Source organism: Populus trichocarpa, chromosome 14, assembly GCF_000002775.5.
Source record: "Populus trichocarpa isolate Nisqually-1 chromosome 14, P.trichocarpa_v4.1, whole genome shotgun sequence".
Classification (NCBI taxonomy): Eukaryota; Viridiplantae; Streptophyta; class Magnoliopsida; order Malpighiales; family Salicaceae; genus Populus; species Populus trichocarpa.
This window is the reverse complement of record NC_037298.2, coordinates 981,643-1,000,678: the sequence shown is the minus strand read 5'-3', so window position 1 is coordinate 1,000,678 and position 19,036 is coordinate 981,643. Positions and strand designations below refer to the sequence as shown.

The following is a 19,036-nucleotide window of genomic DNA, read 5'->3' as shown; positions in this document are numbered from 1 at the left end:
AGTTTTCTGATGCTGAATTTCCATGCAAATCCAAGTCCGGTGCCTGGAAGGATGTGTGGGTCTCTTCTCTTTGTACTTTTATTATAGTTACAAGGTTGTTTCGTCCTAAACAGCGTGTCGGTTTTATGAAAGTAATTGACCATCGGTTGCCCTAATTGATTGCCTGTTTTGGATATTGCCTTTTGCCTATTGCCCAGCTCCTAAAGCTCGCATGAGACTGGCACTTGTCACTGCTATTTTCATGAGCAGTCGTTTCAGTGCTTCTTAAATTTAATATTATCCTTGTCAGAATTGAGCAGATGTCATGATAGAGATCACATGGGGACCTATGGAGCAGGTAAAGTGATCTCCACTTGCTGCTGGACCATACCCAGAATAATCGTAGTTGCCAGGAAATTGGCTATCCGCGGCTTCTTTCCCCTGACCCGGTAAAACCAGCGACCCCCGCCCGGAAGCCATCGAGTGCCCGTTTGACACTGCAATTACAAGTGAGGTTGATTGTATGCCACAGATATTGTTTGGTTAAGTTAAAAAAATAGAGTTTTTTTTTTAAAAAAACCACAATACTTGTAATTATGCCTTAATTTTAACAAAAATAAAAAATTATTATTTTTACCCGCATTCCATCTCCATGTGTAGAGTGAATAATTCACTTTGCACTTTTCACTTTTGTAAAGTGAATACTGCATAGTGAATTATAATGCACTCTGCAGCCGAACTGTGCAAAGTGAGTTTTTAATTCACTCTGCACTGTTTAAAGTGAATAGTGCATAATGAATTAAAAAATCACTTTGCACAGTTCAGCTGAATCTATTGTTAATGGTCGGACCGGGTCTAGCCTAAACCTAAATATATTAGACCGAGTCTGACCCAGTAAAAAAAACTAATTTTTTTAATTTTTAATTGTGTTTTATTTGAAAAACTAGTGTTTAATATTATTCAATGACACTGCATCAATTAGAAAGAGATCGCATGATGACGTAGCATTTACAAAATTTGATCGAAATCCCAATATTATTCCTGATAATATTTTACCTGATTTTGTTGCACGCTCAAAATACCATGAAAATTGTAGTCCTTGTCAGATTAATTTATATAAAGTATTATTTATTTCATGATGTAATAGCAGTAGTTAAATCTACAATGTTTAAATTAAAAACCATCAATATTAATATATATATCTTTTTTAGTTATTTTATAACCTCAATTTGAAAAGCATTATTAACCAAATACATTAAACTACTTTTCGTTCAACCTCAATTTCAACCACAATTTTAACCAAACATATATATTTTTATTTTAAAAAAATCTTTGTGTATTAGACACAAAGATTTTGAAATTCGATGTTAGCAGCAAATAAGAACCTTTTTACCTTCCCTGTAAAATTTTATGTGTCCCATGTAGCGCTATTGGGATTTTTAAGTCAATATGGCTTGTGTTTACAATGAGGAGATGTTCATTAGGAAGTGAAACGATGATTGTTTTTAATGTAGTATTTGAGTGAACTTCTTGAGATCCACGATGACATGAAAGATTCTTCATCTGACGGTGGGGATAAAAAGTTTTCTTTTTATAATCATAGTCGTTCTTGCTTCTGACTTTTTTTTGCTTATACTTTTCTATGACTTTTGAGAGGTTGCTCTTGTAAAAAAACCATAAATCATCTCTCTTATAATTCAAGGGGAGATAAAACCCACTTTAGACATTTTCATTACCAATCTCTTTTTTCCTATCTTTCTTCCAAACAGAACAAATAGACCATGGAAATGTCACATCTGTTTTTAAAAAGAAAGGCGTTTCTATCCCTGACGAGGAGTTAAAATTTAAACCAGAGTATGAAAAAAGCAGCAAGAGACAAGGGCCTGTTAGACTGGGTCTCAAGACAAGAAGGGGTGGTATATTGACATTTTCCTTTGGTAGGGAGATGAGAAGAACTTCTCACACGAGTGTTTCTCCTCCTATTGTTATGGATACTTAGGAGAGAAAGATGTTGCCTGAGACTCCTACGAACGACGTCCCCAGTAGCACATGTGCTAAGGATGTAAAATATATGAATTGCCACCAAACAGGAGAGAGTGTGGCCTAAATACTTGACCTTGCTGAGCGTATCAGCCAACAGACCTTGAGGTCCACCCATGGTTAATTTGAAATTATCACCCTTATCTATGTGTGTGCAACAAGGTATTCTTTACCTCTATAAGGGTTCGCAGGGAAGGTGTTTGGTAACTACAAGCTAGGTGTAAGCCAACTACATCCCAATTGATGGATAATTTTGTTCTCTTTTGAAAAGTTTTGTAGGTTTGTTAGGCTTGAACCTAGGTTAATGGTTTCAGAAACTGTTACCAGCTGGTTGCTGGCATTAATCTTAACAATAATATACATTGGTTTTTTTCCTTCACTAATAGACTCGTTGGAGCCATGCAAGGGACGTTGCAGGGGAAGCTAGTGCATGTTAATAAGTGAAGGGGGAGATGACAGGTTGTAAGATACAACGAGACATCAACCCCAAAAAAACATTGTAGCCAATCTAGGGTTGTACCCATTACTAGAGGTGAATAACAATCCTCGTTTGAGACGGGTGATGAGGGACTTCCTCAACCCTCCATTTCTAAATATTCTGTTTTTTAGAAGATAATGGTGGGGGCCATAACCTTTGTAGAAGTTGAAGGTAGTTATCTTCCCCCAGTTAGGGAATAAGCATATTTGATTCTTCATGCAGTGCCCACGGGTGCTACCGCCCAATTTAAAAAGATAAGGGTTTCTACCCCGGTGGAATCTCATGTTCCAGCCTCTTCTACAGAGTCTTCCATGGAAGTATTTTCTCGATCTCAGCCTCCTGTCTAGCTAGTTAAGGAAGCAGCATATAAGCTTTTCATTGGGGATGGTACCAATAAGTTCAAATATGTTTTTGTTGATTTAGCTCTTAGCCGCACTTTTTTAAAATTTCCCTTCTTGACGGATGAGGAGAGGCAGCTCATGAAAGCTATTATTGGTGGAAAGTCGGGCTTTAAGGAGACTGGCCTCAAGTCGGTGAGAATGTTGAAAAGGATCCTCATCACCTCATCAAACATCTCCACGATGTCTAGTGAAAGCTTCCACCCCTGAATGGCTTTTAATGTAATGAATTCTCTTGTTTCCTTTTTTTATTTAGTTTTATGATTACCATTTTTAACATTTACCCTTATCAGACCCTAATGATGTGTGCCCACTCTCGAAGGCATTGGGTAGCTAAAAGGGGTCATGTGATGGAGGTCATGGTTGCGAACAAGAAAAATTAAGTTGCCTTCAAACAGTTGCATGGGGAAAAAAATTGTTGTTGAGGCCGAATTGCGTAACCTTAAGGTGGCTTATTCCACGCTGAAGGACCATGCACAAGGCCTTGTCCTTCAATTGAATTCATGTGAAAAATCGCTTCAAACTACCTATAACTAAGTGGTTCCCCGAAAATAGGAGCTCCTTGGTGCAAAGGCCTCCCAAGCTAGTCTGTGAGATGAGCTAACTATTGTGCAAGAAGAAGCCTAGCGTTTCCAAGGTTAAATTAGAGGCTTTAAGGTACTCTCATAAGAGTTCCCAAAAATTTCTAGGGGGTCGGTAGCTTTGATCGAAATGGTGGGAGACAGGATATCTCTTGTCATGTACAACTTGTATTTCTTTAATCTTTTGAGACAAATGCATGTGAATTTCAATACAACCTTCCATCTGGTTCTAATCTTGATTTTACAGACTCGTTACTAGTTAGAACTATCGATGTCCAACGCGGGGAGTATCCAACTGAGAAGCTTGAGGTAGATTATTACCCAACTATTTTAGAAAAAAAGACATGTGTGAAAAAAAAAAATATTGATCCATCAATTTCTTTATTTTTTTAGTTTCAAATTTAGGATCATGAGACAAAAGAATTTATGATTTTTCTTTAAAATGTATTAGATTCAAATATATCCTTATAATCGGACCAAATAAAATGTCAAAACTAGTTTGAGTTAATGGTTGGGTTTGCATTTACGGTGGGGTAAATTTACACAAAATATAAACATCAGAAGCATTATTTTCATGCTCTCATTTTTTTTTTACTTTTAAATTTTAATGAGGGTCCCACCACTAAACACAAATTTTTAAGTTGGCACATTATCAGCACATAGAAGAATTCATTAGATTCACCAATATCGACGTGAGGAATATGAAAGCGTTTGGCTCTGCTGTTAAACCTGCTTTTTAGCGAATTTCAATTTTTTTTTTTTTTTTGCTAAAATTGAGTACGATTTGTACCTTTTGGATCGTTTTGATGTGCTGATATCAAAAATGATTTTTAAAAAATAAAAAAACATCATTGGCATGTATTTCGGCACGAAAAGCTATTTGAAAAGCAACCACTACCACACTCCCAAACACCTTAGTCTCTGTTAACATATAAGCTGACCTGTGAATACTTTTATTATATTAAAAAAAAACCCGAAAAAGTTGTCTTGGTAGTTAAGAAAGTATCTTCTCTTTTTTTTTTTTTTTTTCTTCTTCTTAAATTCAAGAGGGTGTTCTTCCAAACATCTTCTTCTTTTATTATAATTACTTTTTAAAATATTTTTTATTCAAAAAAATATGTTAATAATATTTTTTATTTTTAAAAAATTATTTTTAAAATTAACACATCAAAATAATTTGAAAACATAAAAAATATATTAATTTAAAAAAAAATTTAATTTTTCAAAAATACTTTTAAGAATCACTCCCAAACACCCTAATCCCTGATATCAAAACCTAAGAGAATTTGCTAAAATTCCTAAAAATGTATTAGGGTGATGTGGGGGGACACGCGTCAAGAATCTCCGAAGATGCCCCCTACTCATCCACTTTTTAATTCTCTCTCCTCTTTTTTTTTCAATCCTCTCTAAGTGTCCTTCTCAGCTTATGCTTTACTCGTCAGGATTCCAATTGGGCTTATTCAAAATCTTCTCTAGAAAGATAAAAGAAAAGCTTACTTCAAGGAACACGTTTATGACCTTTGACCAAACCGTACATGTAAAAGCAGCGGACTGAGGCACGGTTAATTTTGTAATGTTGTGGTTGTTTTTTAAAAATATTTTTTATTTATAAATAAATTAAAATAATATTTTATTATTATTTTTTAAAATTTATTTTTAAAATCAGCTTATTAAAATAATCCTACACTAAACAAATTGATTTAAAATAAAAAAAATTATTTTTTTTTAAATTTTAAAAAACAAAAATTAACGGCTGATAAAAAAAAAGGACCACGATGTCTGATCCGCGTAGATGTAGACATTTTTAACGTTTCTAATAATAATCCTGTAATATCCAGGAAGTTTCGTTTTCGCCAGAAAAACCAACACAAAGTTAATTTGATTTGATTTTTTTTATAAAAATAATAAAATATTCTAAATTCGTAGAAACATTGTGCAAGGGCCCACGCTATCAATTCTAGTAATTTTTCTTTTTGGACCATCCAATTTTTCTCTCTCCAGGATTTCACTATCTCCTTTATGTTGCTTTTAGTAATGGATTTCCATGATTCAACCATCAAGTAAAAACTTTTAACTTCCACAATAGAATCATCCTCTCTTGACGAGAATCATATTATATTATCGATTTATTTACTAATTAAAAAATAAATCCACTCAATTTAAAATTCAAACGCTTTCACCGCTAAAGTAAGACGGGGAGCATTTGGATTCTATTTACTTTAATAAAGAGCTCTAGTAAAAACTCAACAGATTTTCCACGTAGTTTATAATTACCAATCAGTTTAATCCTAACAACACAACGTCTAATAAATACGTTAGCTTTTGCCTGTAGTTTTTGGTAGTTTGTTTTTGTGTTTTAAAAATATTTTTAAAAAATTTAAAATTTTTATTTTTATTTTAAATTAATATTTTTTAGTATTTTTAAATCATTTTAAATACTGATGTGAAAAATAATTTTTAAAAAATAAAAACAATATTATTTTAATATATTTTTAAGTAAAAAATACTTCAAAAAACAATCACTCAGAATAAAACATTATGTATTTAAACTTTCGCTTTCAAGAAATGAATCTACCATTGGATTTTCTTAAAGTGACAGGGATAATATTGGAAAAACTTTTAAATTAAGAATGCTAAGTGAAAACGTTTTTTTGTTTAATATGGAGATGCAAAAGTATAGTTTACCCAGAATTATCTTGATTGGGCAGAACACACACAAGTTAGAGGTTCGAAATCGTAGCTATTGCCGCACCTTGTGCTACAACTGCCTTTCAGCAACAATCAAGTTCTGAGTGTCAGCTACCTCGGATTAATCGTTGAATTGTTTTTTAAACAATACACATAAATTTAGATTATAAATAAAAATGCAAATTATAAAATATATTATAGTTACCTCACATTAAAAAAAATTAAAAATTATAATTAATTAAAAATAATATGCACCAAATTTTTTTAATCTTTAATCATTCAATCCAACGAACTTTATTTTTGCTCGTCTCAAAAAAACTCAATTATCAAAAACAAAAAGCCCCCATTCCAATGCCCCTTATCCTGTCAAAACCCATTCCAAAGCTGTCAAAACCCAAATCGCCGTCGTTTTTCCTCCTCCTTTACTAACAAACAATATGGCCTCTCCCCACCACCGCCCAAACCATGTCTGCGTCCCCACCACCTTTACAACCACCACGCCCCCTTGCTGCTACTACAGCCACTGTTCCACCCAACCTCTCGACCACCCAATATCACCAACACAATTATCTATTATCCACTTCTCCAATCCCTTGTTTCTTTCCTCCAGCAACAGCAACAGCTGCAACACCACCAGTCTCATCTCTTCTCTCCTTGCCTTCCAAACCGAACAGGACAAAAAAAGGTCACACCTGAGTCTCCTGGATTCCGGGTTGACACCGCCTGAGTCTTATCAGGCTAATTGTAAGTTCAGGTCATGATTATTTGAAACCCAATCAAAATCCTGGATCAACCACCTAAACGGGCCGGGTTTTACAACGATACTTACAATATTGGCTACACCTTATCCTAAAGAAACTCGATTAGCTCGGCCTTTGTGGATCCATTTCCACTGCAGCGGCAACAAGAATGTATAGCTTGGGACTCCAAGTTTAAGTTCAAAACTAGCGAGTCAAGCCCATGTCTACAGTCGTGATCATCTGGACCGAAACCATGACACTAGACACACCCTGGAAAGTTAAAAGGGCTTTTCTTGGATTTTTAATAGTACTCCATGTGCCACTCCGAGGAGCCCAGGCTATCACTTCCAATCAACACAAACCCACCATTAAAGCACTCATTGTTTCTTTTCGATCTCAAGAGTCCTTGCAAGAACATTAAGAAGGGTCCCTTGTGAAGGGATGACCATGGTAATCCGTGGGCTCAATTTTTATTATATTTATACTTTATACATTATTTAGAGATAAATTATATATATATATATATATTAATATTTTTTTGTTAAATTTCATCTATTTATATAAATATTTATTATCTGGATATTATCTATTATTTAATATAAAATAAAATAATGATTTACACACAAGACATATATAAATAAGTTGGATTTAACAATATTAATATCTTATTTATTACTTATTAACAAGGGTAGAGACGGGTTAACAAGGGCTCGAGCCCCTAAAAAAAAGAAAAAACATGAATATTATCCCCATATAGACGAACAATTTTAAAATTTAAAATCAAAACTGGTAAAATTTAAGTTTTAATCATTTGAAATTTTCTTCCTCATGTAAGCTACCCTTAAAGAGATTTCCTTGCTCCGCCTCCAACTTATAACATGACTGTTAAAAAAACCTCATTCCATTCAGGTTTATTCGAATAGTATCCATCAAAGCTCGTATTAGATTACCATCTCTACACACAACCTAATCAAGCCTTTTGATGAACAGTTTACCACAACCCAACTGAAGCTTGTCTGTGCACGCACAAGCTACTACTTAAAGGAGGATCCATGAAGATCCTGTACTGGTTGAAAAAGCAATTAAGACAGGATTTTCCAGCACTTTGACAGGTGTAGAAACAAGATAACAAGATGATAATGTAATAGAGCCGACAGAACAGTTACCAACAGGAAGAAGATGATAATTAATGGAATCCCCACCAAAAGAAATGCATGAATTAAAGTTCATATAAGATGAACGCACGCGTGAAAGGCCAATCTAATCACACACAGCTCTCTTGGAATTAGTGTTGGAAAAAAATAATTCTTATGTGGTGTTTATATGTCACCTAACATCGTGAATGTGAATTGTTAGTTTTTTTCTTGTATCCTGTGGGATTTATTTATTTTTATAAATTCTAAGAGTTCATTTATTTTAATAAATGATCAATAATCAATTCTAATTAATTTTACATTGCAAGCTTTCCGTGTAAACAAGAACAATCAATTCTAATTAATTTCAAATTAATTCTACATTGCAAGCTTTCTGAATAAACAAGAGTAGAGGGAGCTCCTTCTTAGAAATAGGAGTAGAAAAGATACAAATAAATGTAAAACAAAATTATTTAAAATTCTATAATTCTACAACTAAGCACTTTATATATTTATAAATACTTATATTTTATTTAATATTTTCTTCATGTTTTTATATTATTCTTGATTACACTTTGTTATTACTAAGCAATTTCCCTACAATTACATGCATACATGTGTTCTACCATCGTGAATGTGAATTTGATTGGTCAATTTTTTCTTGTATCTCGTGGGATTTATTTATTCTATGAATTTTAAGGATTAATTTTAATTAACCATTAATTAATCTGGTTTCATTATATTTTCTTATATTATTGATCATGCAAGTTTAATAAATGATCAATAATCAATTCTAATTGATTTTAAATATTTAATTCTACATCGCTTCCTGTATCAAATTAATTTAATAAATGTCAATAATAATTTAAATTAAATTGTTTTTTGTCTTGTTTTTTTATTTAAAATTCTATAGCTCTACAAGCAAGCACTTTGTATATTTGTGCTTTATCTCTTGTTCAATATTTTCTTCATATTTTTATATTATTCTTGTTATACTTTGTTATTGCTAAACAACTTACCTACAATTACAATGCATGCTATGGTATGCATCTTCCTCGAGCAACTGTTTCCATCTGCATAAATTAAAAGAGTCTGCGTTACAGGTGTTTATGCACGCACACATCAAAACAAAATCAATATCTCCACAAAATTTTCGATCCATCGATCATTACTATTTAATTTGTATACACCGAAAACCTACAATATTAAAATATAGTTTTATTGTGTTTTTTTATTTATGTCTTAGATTCCAGTAGACGCCAGTTCTCTTCTGCCCTAGGACAGGCCACCACAAAGTGACAACAATAGTAAGCATGTAAAGACGTCCAAGGTTTAGGGAAAACTCTCGTGTTTCTCGAAACAAATTTCCAAATCTCTTGCAAAGAAACTCCATCAGTACAAATTATTGTTTCTAATGATCAACACAAGACCCACTATCAATGCACCCGCACCCAAATCTCCTACGAGGCAGAAACACATTGTATATATTCAACTTATCCATGGACATCAAATCATTGAAGGTTGAAGGTAAAACACTAAAGTCACCTTCTATGGTAGGAACCCATAGTTGGAGTGGCATAAAAGAATCAACACGCGTGCCTAGAAAAGAGAAATTTAGACTCTCTTTATTTTAATATATATCTCTGCAATGGAAAAGAAGGGGATGATAGAAGATAGTGTGTGAAGGATGTACATGCCCTGAAATGATTATGTCGAAATTCACTTGTAAAATGTAATAATCTCCCGCGTAATGATGCAAGTGTGTATTTTGCGTTGAGGTAGGTTTTGATAGATTCAAAAAAACAGATTCGATAAAAACTATATAAACTATGAGTCATAGTTTTCTGAAATAGTTTTTAACAAGATTAATTAATATGTGTTGATTAATTAAATATTTTTAAATATATATTTAAAATAAAATATAGACTGCATCATACCATACTATATAAACATTATATAAATAAAGAGTATTTGATGTTGTGATACAAGATATTTTTTTAAGAGTATTTTTCTATTAAAATAAAAAATATATATATATATTTTTATTAAAATTTCAACATAAACACATTAGAAAACGTAAGAAAAAAAATCAATTTCTTTTTTTTCAAAATAAAACACAATTTTAAAACATCTTAAAAAGACATAAGTTCTCCAACCGGCCCAAACAAATCACAACGAGAGACGTTAGGGGCTCCCCTATTCCAGCGATGTATATGGAATCCAACAAAAACCTCTCTTTCGACAGTAGTTGCTCCCCTTTTCCAGTGACATGGAATCCATCAAAAACCTCTCTTCCGACCTAAAACTGGTTTTCAAAGTCTTTCCGTACATTCGGCAGTTGTAAAGTTGATTAGATGTTCGGTTTGGGAACACCGAGGACCGCGGCAGTGGGCTAAAGCACTTCTCTTGAAATACGATGGTGCATGGAACAGCGCACGACCTGGCTCGGAAAGGAGCATGGCTTGAGTTCAAGCCTCCGCTCATGCTCGTTAGAGATGATAATAGAGATTCATGAAAGCGGATGATGTATTTTTCATTGAACTCTATTATACTGTTTTCATTTGAACGGGAGGGAAGTTTCAATCCCCTTTGTCGATCTCTATCCTCGTAAAGTTATACGCCATTTTTATCATGACTAATTTTCATTGAAATATAAAATATTCTAAATATATGTCAAACAAAGTTAATCAAAGTAAAAAAAAAACTGCACACATTATTTAAATTATATAAAAAAACAATGCGAAATTATAGGATATAGAGGTACCATCAACCAGATCCCAATGTACTACCAATTAAATCCAAGCTCTTGGATGAGGTGGAATAAATTTAAAAGAAATAAAATTTTTAAAAAAGTATAAAATTAAGAAATTAAAAAAGGTACGATTTTTTTTTATTGAAGGGTTGAATTTAAAATAAAAAAAAACTTCAACAAAAAAATAAAAAAATAAAAACCAAACTAAAAATAATAATATAATATAAACTTGGATTAAAGGGTAAAATTGAAAACCAATAAAAAAATTATAAAAGAGCCAAGGATAAAAAATAAGATATCAAAAAAATAATCACTAAATTTAAAAATATAATATATGTGAATTTAAAATGAATATTTAAATTGAAAAGAAATAAAACTTTTACAAAACAATCAAGAATAAAAATTAAAAATTTATTTTAAATCAATTTTTATATTGTTTAATTTAAAACTCGAATTAGATTTAAAGATTAAAATGAGTAATTGGATTAATGATCCTGAAAAAAAAAGTTTAATACCCAATATTTTTTTAAAATCTAAAAAAAAAATTAAATACACAGCAAAGCGCCGGCGAAATTACTAGTTCTAACATGGACAAGGTCTGAGAATAGGAGTAGATTCTATATAACCAAGTAGTTAAAGAAGAATGGAAAAGGTATTAGATAAGATAAGCACAATGACTCATCCAACCCATGACAGACTTCATGGAAACTGACTTCCACAATGTTGTACGATCCATGAATATATAACTCATTCTGCACCTACCCTCGCTCTATCTCCCTCCCTACCTCTCTCTCTCTCTCTCAACGTCATTGTTGGCCAATATGCCTCTTCAGGGATCTGGGGACCCAATTAGCTCCATAGGTTATCTGCAACTTTCTCACTCTGTCGGTCTGTCCTCGCAGATTATATCCCATGTAATGGAACTTGGAAGCCTGAGCCTACTGTTCTAGCCTAGCCTGCCTCAATGACAAAAGATGGGCTCACGCTGTTTTGATTGTTACACTTATATCTTCATCTCGCGGGTCACTTCACTTCTATAGTCCCCTTCTATGTAATCAAGGATCTATATAGCCAACAATGAAGGCAAAAATAGGGGGAATGTGCATAGAGAGATCAAATGTGAGCATTAAAAGCATCTGGAAATGACATTAATCAATGGCATACATGTTTTTGCAGATCCCTATCATTATTTGTTAAATAATTACATTATATTTGACTTTATGAGGAGATAAGATTGCAGAGCTACAAAAGATTATATGATCTGATAAAGCATTTCAGTGGATTATGCCTTAGGATTTTCCTGGTCGCGTGGTGTGCTCGTGTATGCCAATAGTTACGATCAAATCTGTCGATAGAACTATTTCTTGCATCAATTACTTATAGTTGCATGCTCTTTGTCTATTCTGTGCAGAAACCCCTCATGCTAGGTAGCTATCATGAATAGTAGAAACGAAAAACGTGTTGGGACTAAGGCACATGTGTGGTTCTTGAGCTATGGCTAATCATGGTAAAAACGAAAGCTATGCAGTGAAGAAAACCTGCTATATGTTCATGATATCTGTGCTTCACACAGCCAAATCTCTGTCAAGGAAGGGGAAGTTTTCAAAAGAAGTGTGGGGTAGTGAATTCTGTGGCCGATGAGCTGGATGCGGAAACAAGAAAAAGATGGGCCACACAGTACATTTTTTGGATGAAGGCTACCCCATTGAATCAGATTCTTGTATATCATGCCCCTGCTGCCTTCAAATTCACAGGAGATCAGTAGGAGATCTCCTGTATGAAACGTTCACGCTCAGCTTACTATTAGGCACCTAGCACAATCTCATGATCAACAAAAAGACATCTAGAAGAGACCGACTGATCGATTCCTGCCTTCACCTCCTGTGCTGCATGGAGTACACTTAACTGATAAGCAATTATGCAGCATCCTGCTTTAGGATTGTGTTTGATATAATTCTGTCTGTCTTTTGTCGTCACCACCAACATCAGCAACACTATTATGGTCCTTCGCTCGTCTCGTCTTACAACTAGCATTATTGATAATCAATAGTACAGACGAGTATGATTTTGATAGCTGGCGCAGGCTCTACTGCTATAGCAAAAATCCAAGTATTCTAGAATTAAAGTTTACGTGTTGAATACTCTATTGATAAATTATAGTAATTTTATTTATTTATTTTTAATCAAAATGATTGATTTCTTGAATTTGATATTTCGAAGATGACTTATAGATAATATATGTAAGAGTCTTTTTCATGGACAAGAGTTTTTTTTTCTTTTTTTATGTTTGAATGGATTTTTTTTTAAAATATATATAATAATATTTTAAAAAAAAAATTTAAAAAATATATATGCAATAGAGAATAAAGATTATGAACTTTTATTTTAAAGATCTCAATATGTATTTATCAACGAGGTTTTTCCTTTTATACAGAAGAGAGACTAAAGTGTAATTTTATCTTTGTGATATTTACAATTGTATTGCGAGCTTTATTCCACTTATTATATCCAGCTAAAATATGGTGACAATGCTAGCCTTGAAAGACTTTAATACATCTAATGATCTTGGTGAAATATAGATTTTTTTTAATTAAGCTTATTTGTTGAGAAATAATTTCTATTTGATTTTGTATAAAAATCTATAGAATTGATAATGTTAGACATAATCATCTCTTAGGTTTGACTAGCGTCATACCCAACGCGCTTGAGCTAGCACACTATCAAGCCCATTCGTGTTTGGGTTTGCTTAGCACAAAACCTATCGCATATGGGGCATGGCAATCGTGGTTGGGTCTGATATTGGTCACATCCAACACGACCAAGACTTGACACACTGCTATCCCAATCGTAACTGGATCTAGCTGCGTCAGACCTGACACGCCTTTATTGGAGCAAGTTTGTGTTCTGAAAAATTTATACTCATAATTTTTTCTTAATTCAATAATTTTTAATAAAAAAATATACTAATAAAATCGTGGTCGGTCAATACCAAGAAATAATACACAATTACAATTTTACAAGGGTATCTCAATTCCATAAATATTCCATGATTTTTAGAATATAAAACGTTGGTACTTGTGAGCAAATTGATTAACTCTCATCACCCAATATATATAAAAACTCGAAGCTAACATACCAATATGTAAACAATAAATATCAACAAAAAAAACCTAAAATAGAAGGAAAAGTTACTATGCCACTCCTAAAAAAAACTATTTACTATAATAGTATTTTGTAAATTAATTTCTTTGTTTTTTTTTTAATACCATTCAACGTTATAATTATTGGAGATTGAGTTCTTTTTCTTTTTATAATTTACTTTTAATAGTGTTATCTCATGTTAATAACTTGGGCTGTAAGTTTAACGAATTAACTCAATATATTAGTTTTTTATTTTATTTTTTTAATTGATTTTTTTTTATCAATTTCATCATTCAATATTAAGTTGATTACGAATTAAACTTCATAATTTGTTTCGATTTGTTTTCTATAAGGTTATCCACGTCCCATGATGTTGATCACGAGTTCGGCAAATTAACTCTAGTTGATTCGAGTTATTATTTTGTTTTTTTTATTGAGTTTTTTTTAATTTTATCTTTTAATATTAGGCTGATTGAGAATTATGTTTCATAATTTGTTTCAATTTTATTCCTGGAGGATTATCCCGGTCTTGTGACTCGAATAACAAGTTTGGCAGGTTGACTTATTTCATTTTTTGAATTTTTTTTTTCAATTTCAACATTTGGTTTTTTAGAGATTCATCTTCATAATTTGTTTTTGTTTGTTTTTTATAGGGTTATAATGTTCTTATGACTCGACATGCGAATTGAAAAGTTAACTCGAGTTGACCTGAATCGATCAAATATGTTTTCATCTTAGTGTTTATATAAAAAAAATCTCATCTTAAATATTTATTTTAAGTTGGACTATGTTTTCATTGGCCATCTAGATTGTCTTTGGATCTACTAAAAAGACTGAATTATATCATATCAATTTTCATACAAATTAATTTTTGTTCTATTATAAAAATATTAGTAACATTATTTAAATATCTTTTTGTGTTAAAAAAGATTTATCTCATCCACAATGGAGTGCAAATAAATGATATAGTAACTTGCTATTTTGAATAAACAACTATCTTGAAACAATTAAAAGTAATAACAAAGAGAATCTTTTTGAAACAAAGAGGGGAATAATAATATTTTTAAATGGATCCAATGTAAAATTATTTAGCTCATTAAATCACTTTGGTCATCCAAAATAATGGTGACTAGGCTCGTCTGATAAAATTTCTTTATAAATAAGGATATTAGACAATTTTAATTTACAAACCAATAATTACAATGTCATTAATATTAGCAAAAAAACCTAAAAGAGGAGGGAAGTTTATTCTTCCATTCTTCACAAAATACTATTTATTATAATAGTATTTTTTAAAAAAAATTAAATTTTATCTTTTAATATTATATTTATTAGAAATTAAACTTTCATAATTTTTTTATTATACTTTTAACGAGATTATTTGAGGATTATATGTCGAATTGCAAGTTTGATGAGTTAACTCATTTGACTCGAGTTTTTTTGTTTTTATCTAATTGATTTTTTTTTTCAATTTTATTATGTATAAAATAACAGGTTAACTCGGGTTAACCTAGATCGATCTAATAAATTATCGTTTCAATGTTTGTAAAAAAATTTTATTTTAAATATTTATTTCATATCAAACTATATTTTCATCGGTTATTCGTATTGTTTCTTAGACTTATCAAAAATATCAAATCATGTTAGTTAAATTTTATATTTTATTAGAAAAAACATTATCAATGTCTAGAAACATTAATAAAATTCGCACCATATGACGGCCAATAATATAGTGGGAACAATGGCAACAGCACTATGGGCATTTCAGTTTGTATCCATTGTCAAATCAAAGAAGCAGATGGATTGAAAATGGGGGGTCCTTTAGGGTAATATAATCTGCATATATTATTCTTCCTTTAAAGGATATGGTGCAAGGATGACAACAATGCCATCAGGGAGGTCACCCCCTTTGCGCTTGCCCCAGTAACACTATAGGCACACCTCGAATCAGGGGCACAAGCCTAATAATATTTCGTGTCCACATTGTGTGTTTATATAAAAATACATATAACAATTTTGAATTTGGATCTTTGTCTTCACAAACACACACATACTTAAAGTGTTAAATTAACAAAAAGTTATAACCAATCCTGAAAGGTAGCTCAACTGGTCAGATTCTAAGTTTATTTTCTAAAAATTATTAGTTCTAGCTACATAAACCTTAGGGTTACTGAAAGTTTACATGATCGTTAACTTTAGAATTTATGGGATTAATTGAGGTACACACAAATTGACCCGAACACCAATGTTAATTCAAAAACAAAAAAGTTATAACCAGACTTATTAAAATCTGCTGTTCCATAATCCAATCTAAAAATCAAAAGTTTGAAATATTATACAGATTAATAGAAAATCATCATTTTAAGATTTTTTTTAATTAAAATAATATTATTTCTATCTTATTTTAAAAAAATAAATGAAATTTTGATCGGTCGTATTTGATAAAGAAAAACTCCTAATCATTTTTTAAAAAAAAAACACAGTTAAGAGCAAATCTCAAGTTCATGATTCGTGGGACCGACTGCACCCATATTTTTTAAAGTAGTTTTAAAAACACATATTTTATATAAATATAATAAATTAAGAAAAACAATTTCTTTCAAATGATAATCTCAAAATTATAGCTAAGAGTTTTGTGACAACCGTACCAATCCATGGGTGGATCGCTCAAGATCTGTTCCAAATAAAATGACTCGCAACACTATCCTATATTTGGTGTCCTAACATGTACGGTCCACGTAGCTATATAAATAGCACTTATCCATGCTTGCAAACCAACACCACCCGGCACCCCTACGCCTGCACAGCCCCACTCCTTGACCTTCATACATGTACTCGCCACAGAAGAGAGTGGCCGCTCCCTCCCTATTTCCAATAGCATCTTTCACTCAATCAGAGACGTAGTCTCGCTTCCTCGAAACCCCATTTATCACCTCTCTCTTTCATAAATGAGTAGCCTCATCCTAGACGCTCTCAACGTCCGTGTTCAAGGCGAAGGTGACAAAGTTCTGGTCTTTGCCCATGGGGTTGGCACTGACCAATCCGCTTGGCAACGCATTCTCCCCTTTTTCACACCATACTATCGTGTAATCCTCTTTGATCTTGTATGTGCTGGTAGTGTCAATCCTGATCATTTCAATTTTAGACGATGCACCAATCTTGAAGCTTATGTTGATGACTTGCTCAACATTCTTGACACTCTTGGCGTTGACCGGTGTTTTTATGTGGGACACTCTGTTTCTGCTATGATCGGTATACTGGCATCCATTAGACGTCCGGAGCTCTTCATCAAGATGATTCTCATCGGAGCATCACCAAGGTAAAAGCTTCATATACCCAATTTTGCATTTACCCAAAAAAGTTGTGTTCTTTTTTAATCTTTAAACATTGACTTGGTATTGTTGTGTGTGCCTGTGCGATTAGTCAGTGGTTTATTTAGATTTAGCTGAGAAATCGGTTTATTGACCCAAGTTTTTTCTTGACATTTTACGCAATCAGGTTTCTGAATGATGAAGATTACCATGGAGGATTTGAGCAAGAGGAAATTGAGTCTGTTTTTAAAGCAATGGAGGCTAATTATGAGGCTTGGGTCAATGGTTTTGCGCCATTAGCAGTTGGAGCTGATGTACCCCTTGCTGTCAGAGAATTTACTCGGACCCTTTTCAACATGAGACCAGATATTACATTATTTGTGTCAAGGACCGTTTTTAACAGTGATCTAAGAGGGATACTGGGCCTAGTCAAAGTACCATGCTGTATAATCCAAACGTCGAAGGATGTATCTGTCCCAGCATCAGTGGCCGAGTATTTGAAGAACCATTTGGGTGGCGAAAATACCGTGGAAACGTTAAGAACTGAAGGGCATTTGCCCCATTTAAGTGCACCAGCTATGTTGGCACCGGTCATCAAGCGAGCCCTTTCCCGGTGAGTGGTTTTTTCTTGTGCGTGAGTCGGGGGCGATATTTAGGCTCACAGCAGCTAGAGTGGGGTAAAATGGTGGCATCTGATGAATAATTTGTGGACAGTAGTCCTGAGATTCTTAAGAAAAGGATAAGATTAGCCACGTGATAGTCACGTGATGATGTATGCTACTTTCTCTTCCTCTTTTCTTGTTGTTTCTCTTGTCTTTCATCTTTGAATTGGACGCAAGCAAGTGGTAAGAAATTAATGAAATGCAATTAATGCTCTTCTACTTTGGGTGCTCTAAATTTTCCAGGTTTTGATTTTTCGCTCCTCAAGCAAGAAAAATCGCCGCTTATACGTGTCTGCATCTTTTTTGAGGGTAACAATTCAGTGTTTGATGGCCAAGATCCAAATTATGCATGACCCGCCACCTTGACTTGTCCTCAGCAAGTATAATTGTTATGCTCTTTGATTTGATTTGGCTGGTTGATTTGATAAATTTGAAATAGATCCAGTTGAATAAACAAGATTTTAACTCTAATGAATTAATTATTAATTTATGATTCGAGTGTTTTTGTTGACCCCGTTAAATCTTATTAAATAAATATCAAGAAAAAAAAACACAGTTATTTTAATAAATAAAAAAACAACTAACCTTCCTGTGACAACATAAGAGTTGATCTAATAATCCAAACTCTTCTCCGTGTCTGTTTTCGAACCGAAATCTAACAATTATGACATGCATTTAATTTATATGATCTTCCGAGCAACCCGTTGCTTTAGATTTTATTTCTTTATGGGTTATTGACGTGTGGATCTGTCCTTCCTTTTTGGCAATTTTTTCCCCGAGGAGTTCCATTCGAGCAGGAGCTAATTCAAAGGTCACGTCCTCTATAACAGCTCTACCTGTCGATTTGAGATCGGAAGGCTCCAACGAGTGAGTTAAAGAGAGGACAAAAATGATTTTAAAGGACAAGCATCTTAATACCTAACCATGAGAAATCAATCTTGCAGGACGTTAAAGAATGGCTTGCGAGTGTTCTCTTTCTTTCCCTGTTAAGAAACCTAAAAAGCTTTCCCAGCTTTATTAGTCTCGCAATCCCTTACGTATTCCATCTCAACAACATCCGAAAATAATCCGTAGAGTTTATTATATATATGACACTATAAAAATCTTAAATGAATAAGAAAATGTTATAAAAT

General features: G+C 32.8%; 1 protein-coding gene across 1 annotated transcript; it reads left to right on the top strand.

The window, feature by feature from the left end:
* The first annotated feature begins 16,693 nt into the window (after positions 1–16,693).
* Positions 16,694–18,122, top strand: LOC7488870 (probable strigolactone esterase DAD2). The gene is made up of 2 exons (XM_002320654.4): positions 16,694–17,249; positions 17,429–18,122. Exons 1-2 carry the CDS (start codon positions 16,879–16,881, stop codon positions 17,856–17,858), a joined length of 801 nt encoding a protein of 266 aa, XP_002320690.1. The 5' UTR covers positions 16,694–16,878; the 3' UTR covers positions 17,859–18,122.
* The last annotated feature ends 914 nt before the right edge of the window (positions 18,123–19,036 follow it).

Excerpts from the sequence above, each read along its gene's own strand:
- LOC7488870 (XM_002320654.4), top strand. The coding sequence starts at position 16,879 with ATGAGTAGCCTCATCCTAGACGCTCTCAACGTCCGTGTTCAAGGCGAA. Across the intron at positions 17,250-17,428 it reads CTCATCGGAGCATCACCAAG|GTTTCTGAATGATGAAGATT; the intron begins GTAAAAGCTTCA and ends TTACGCAATCAG.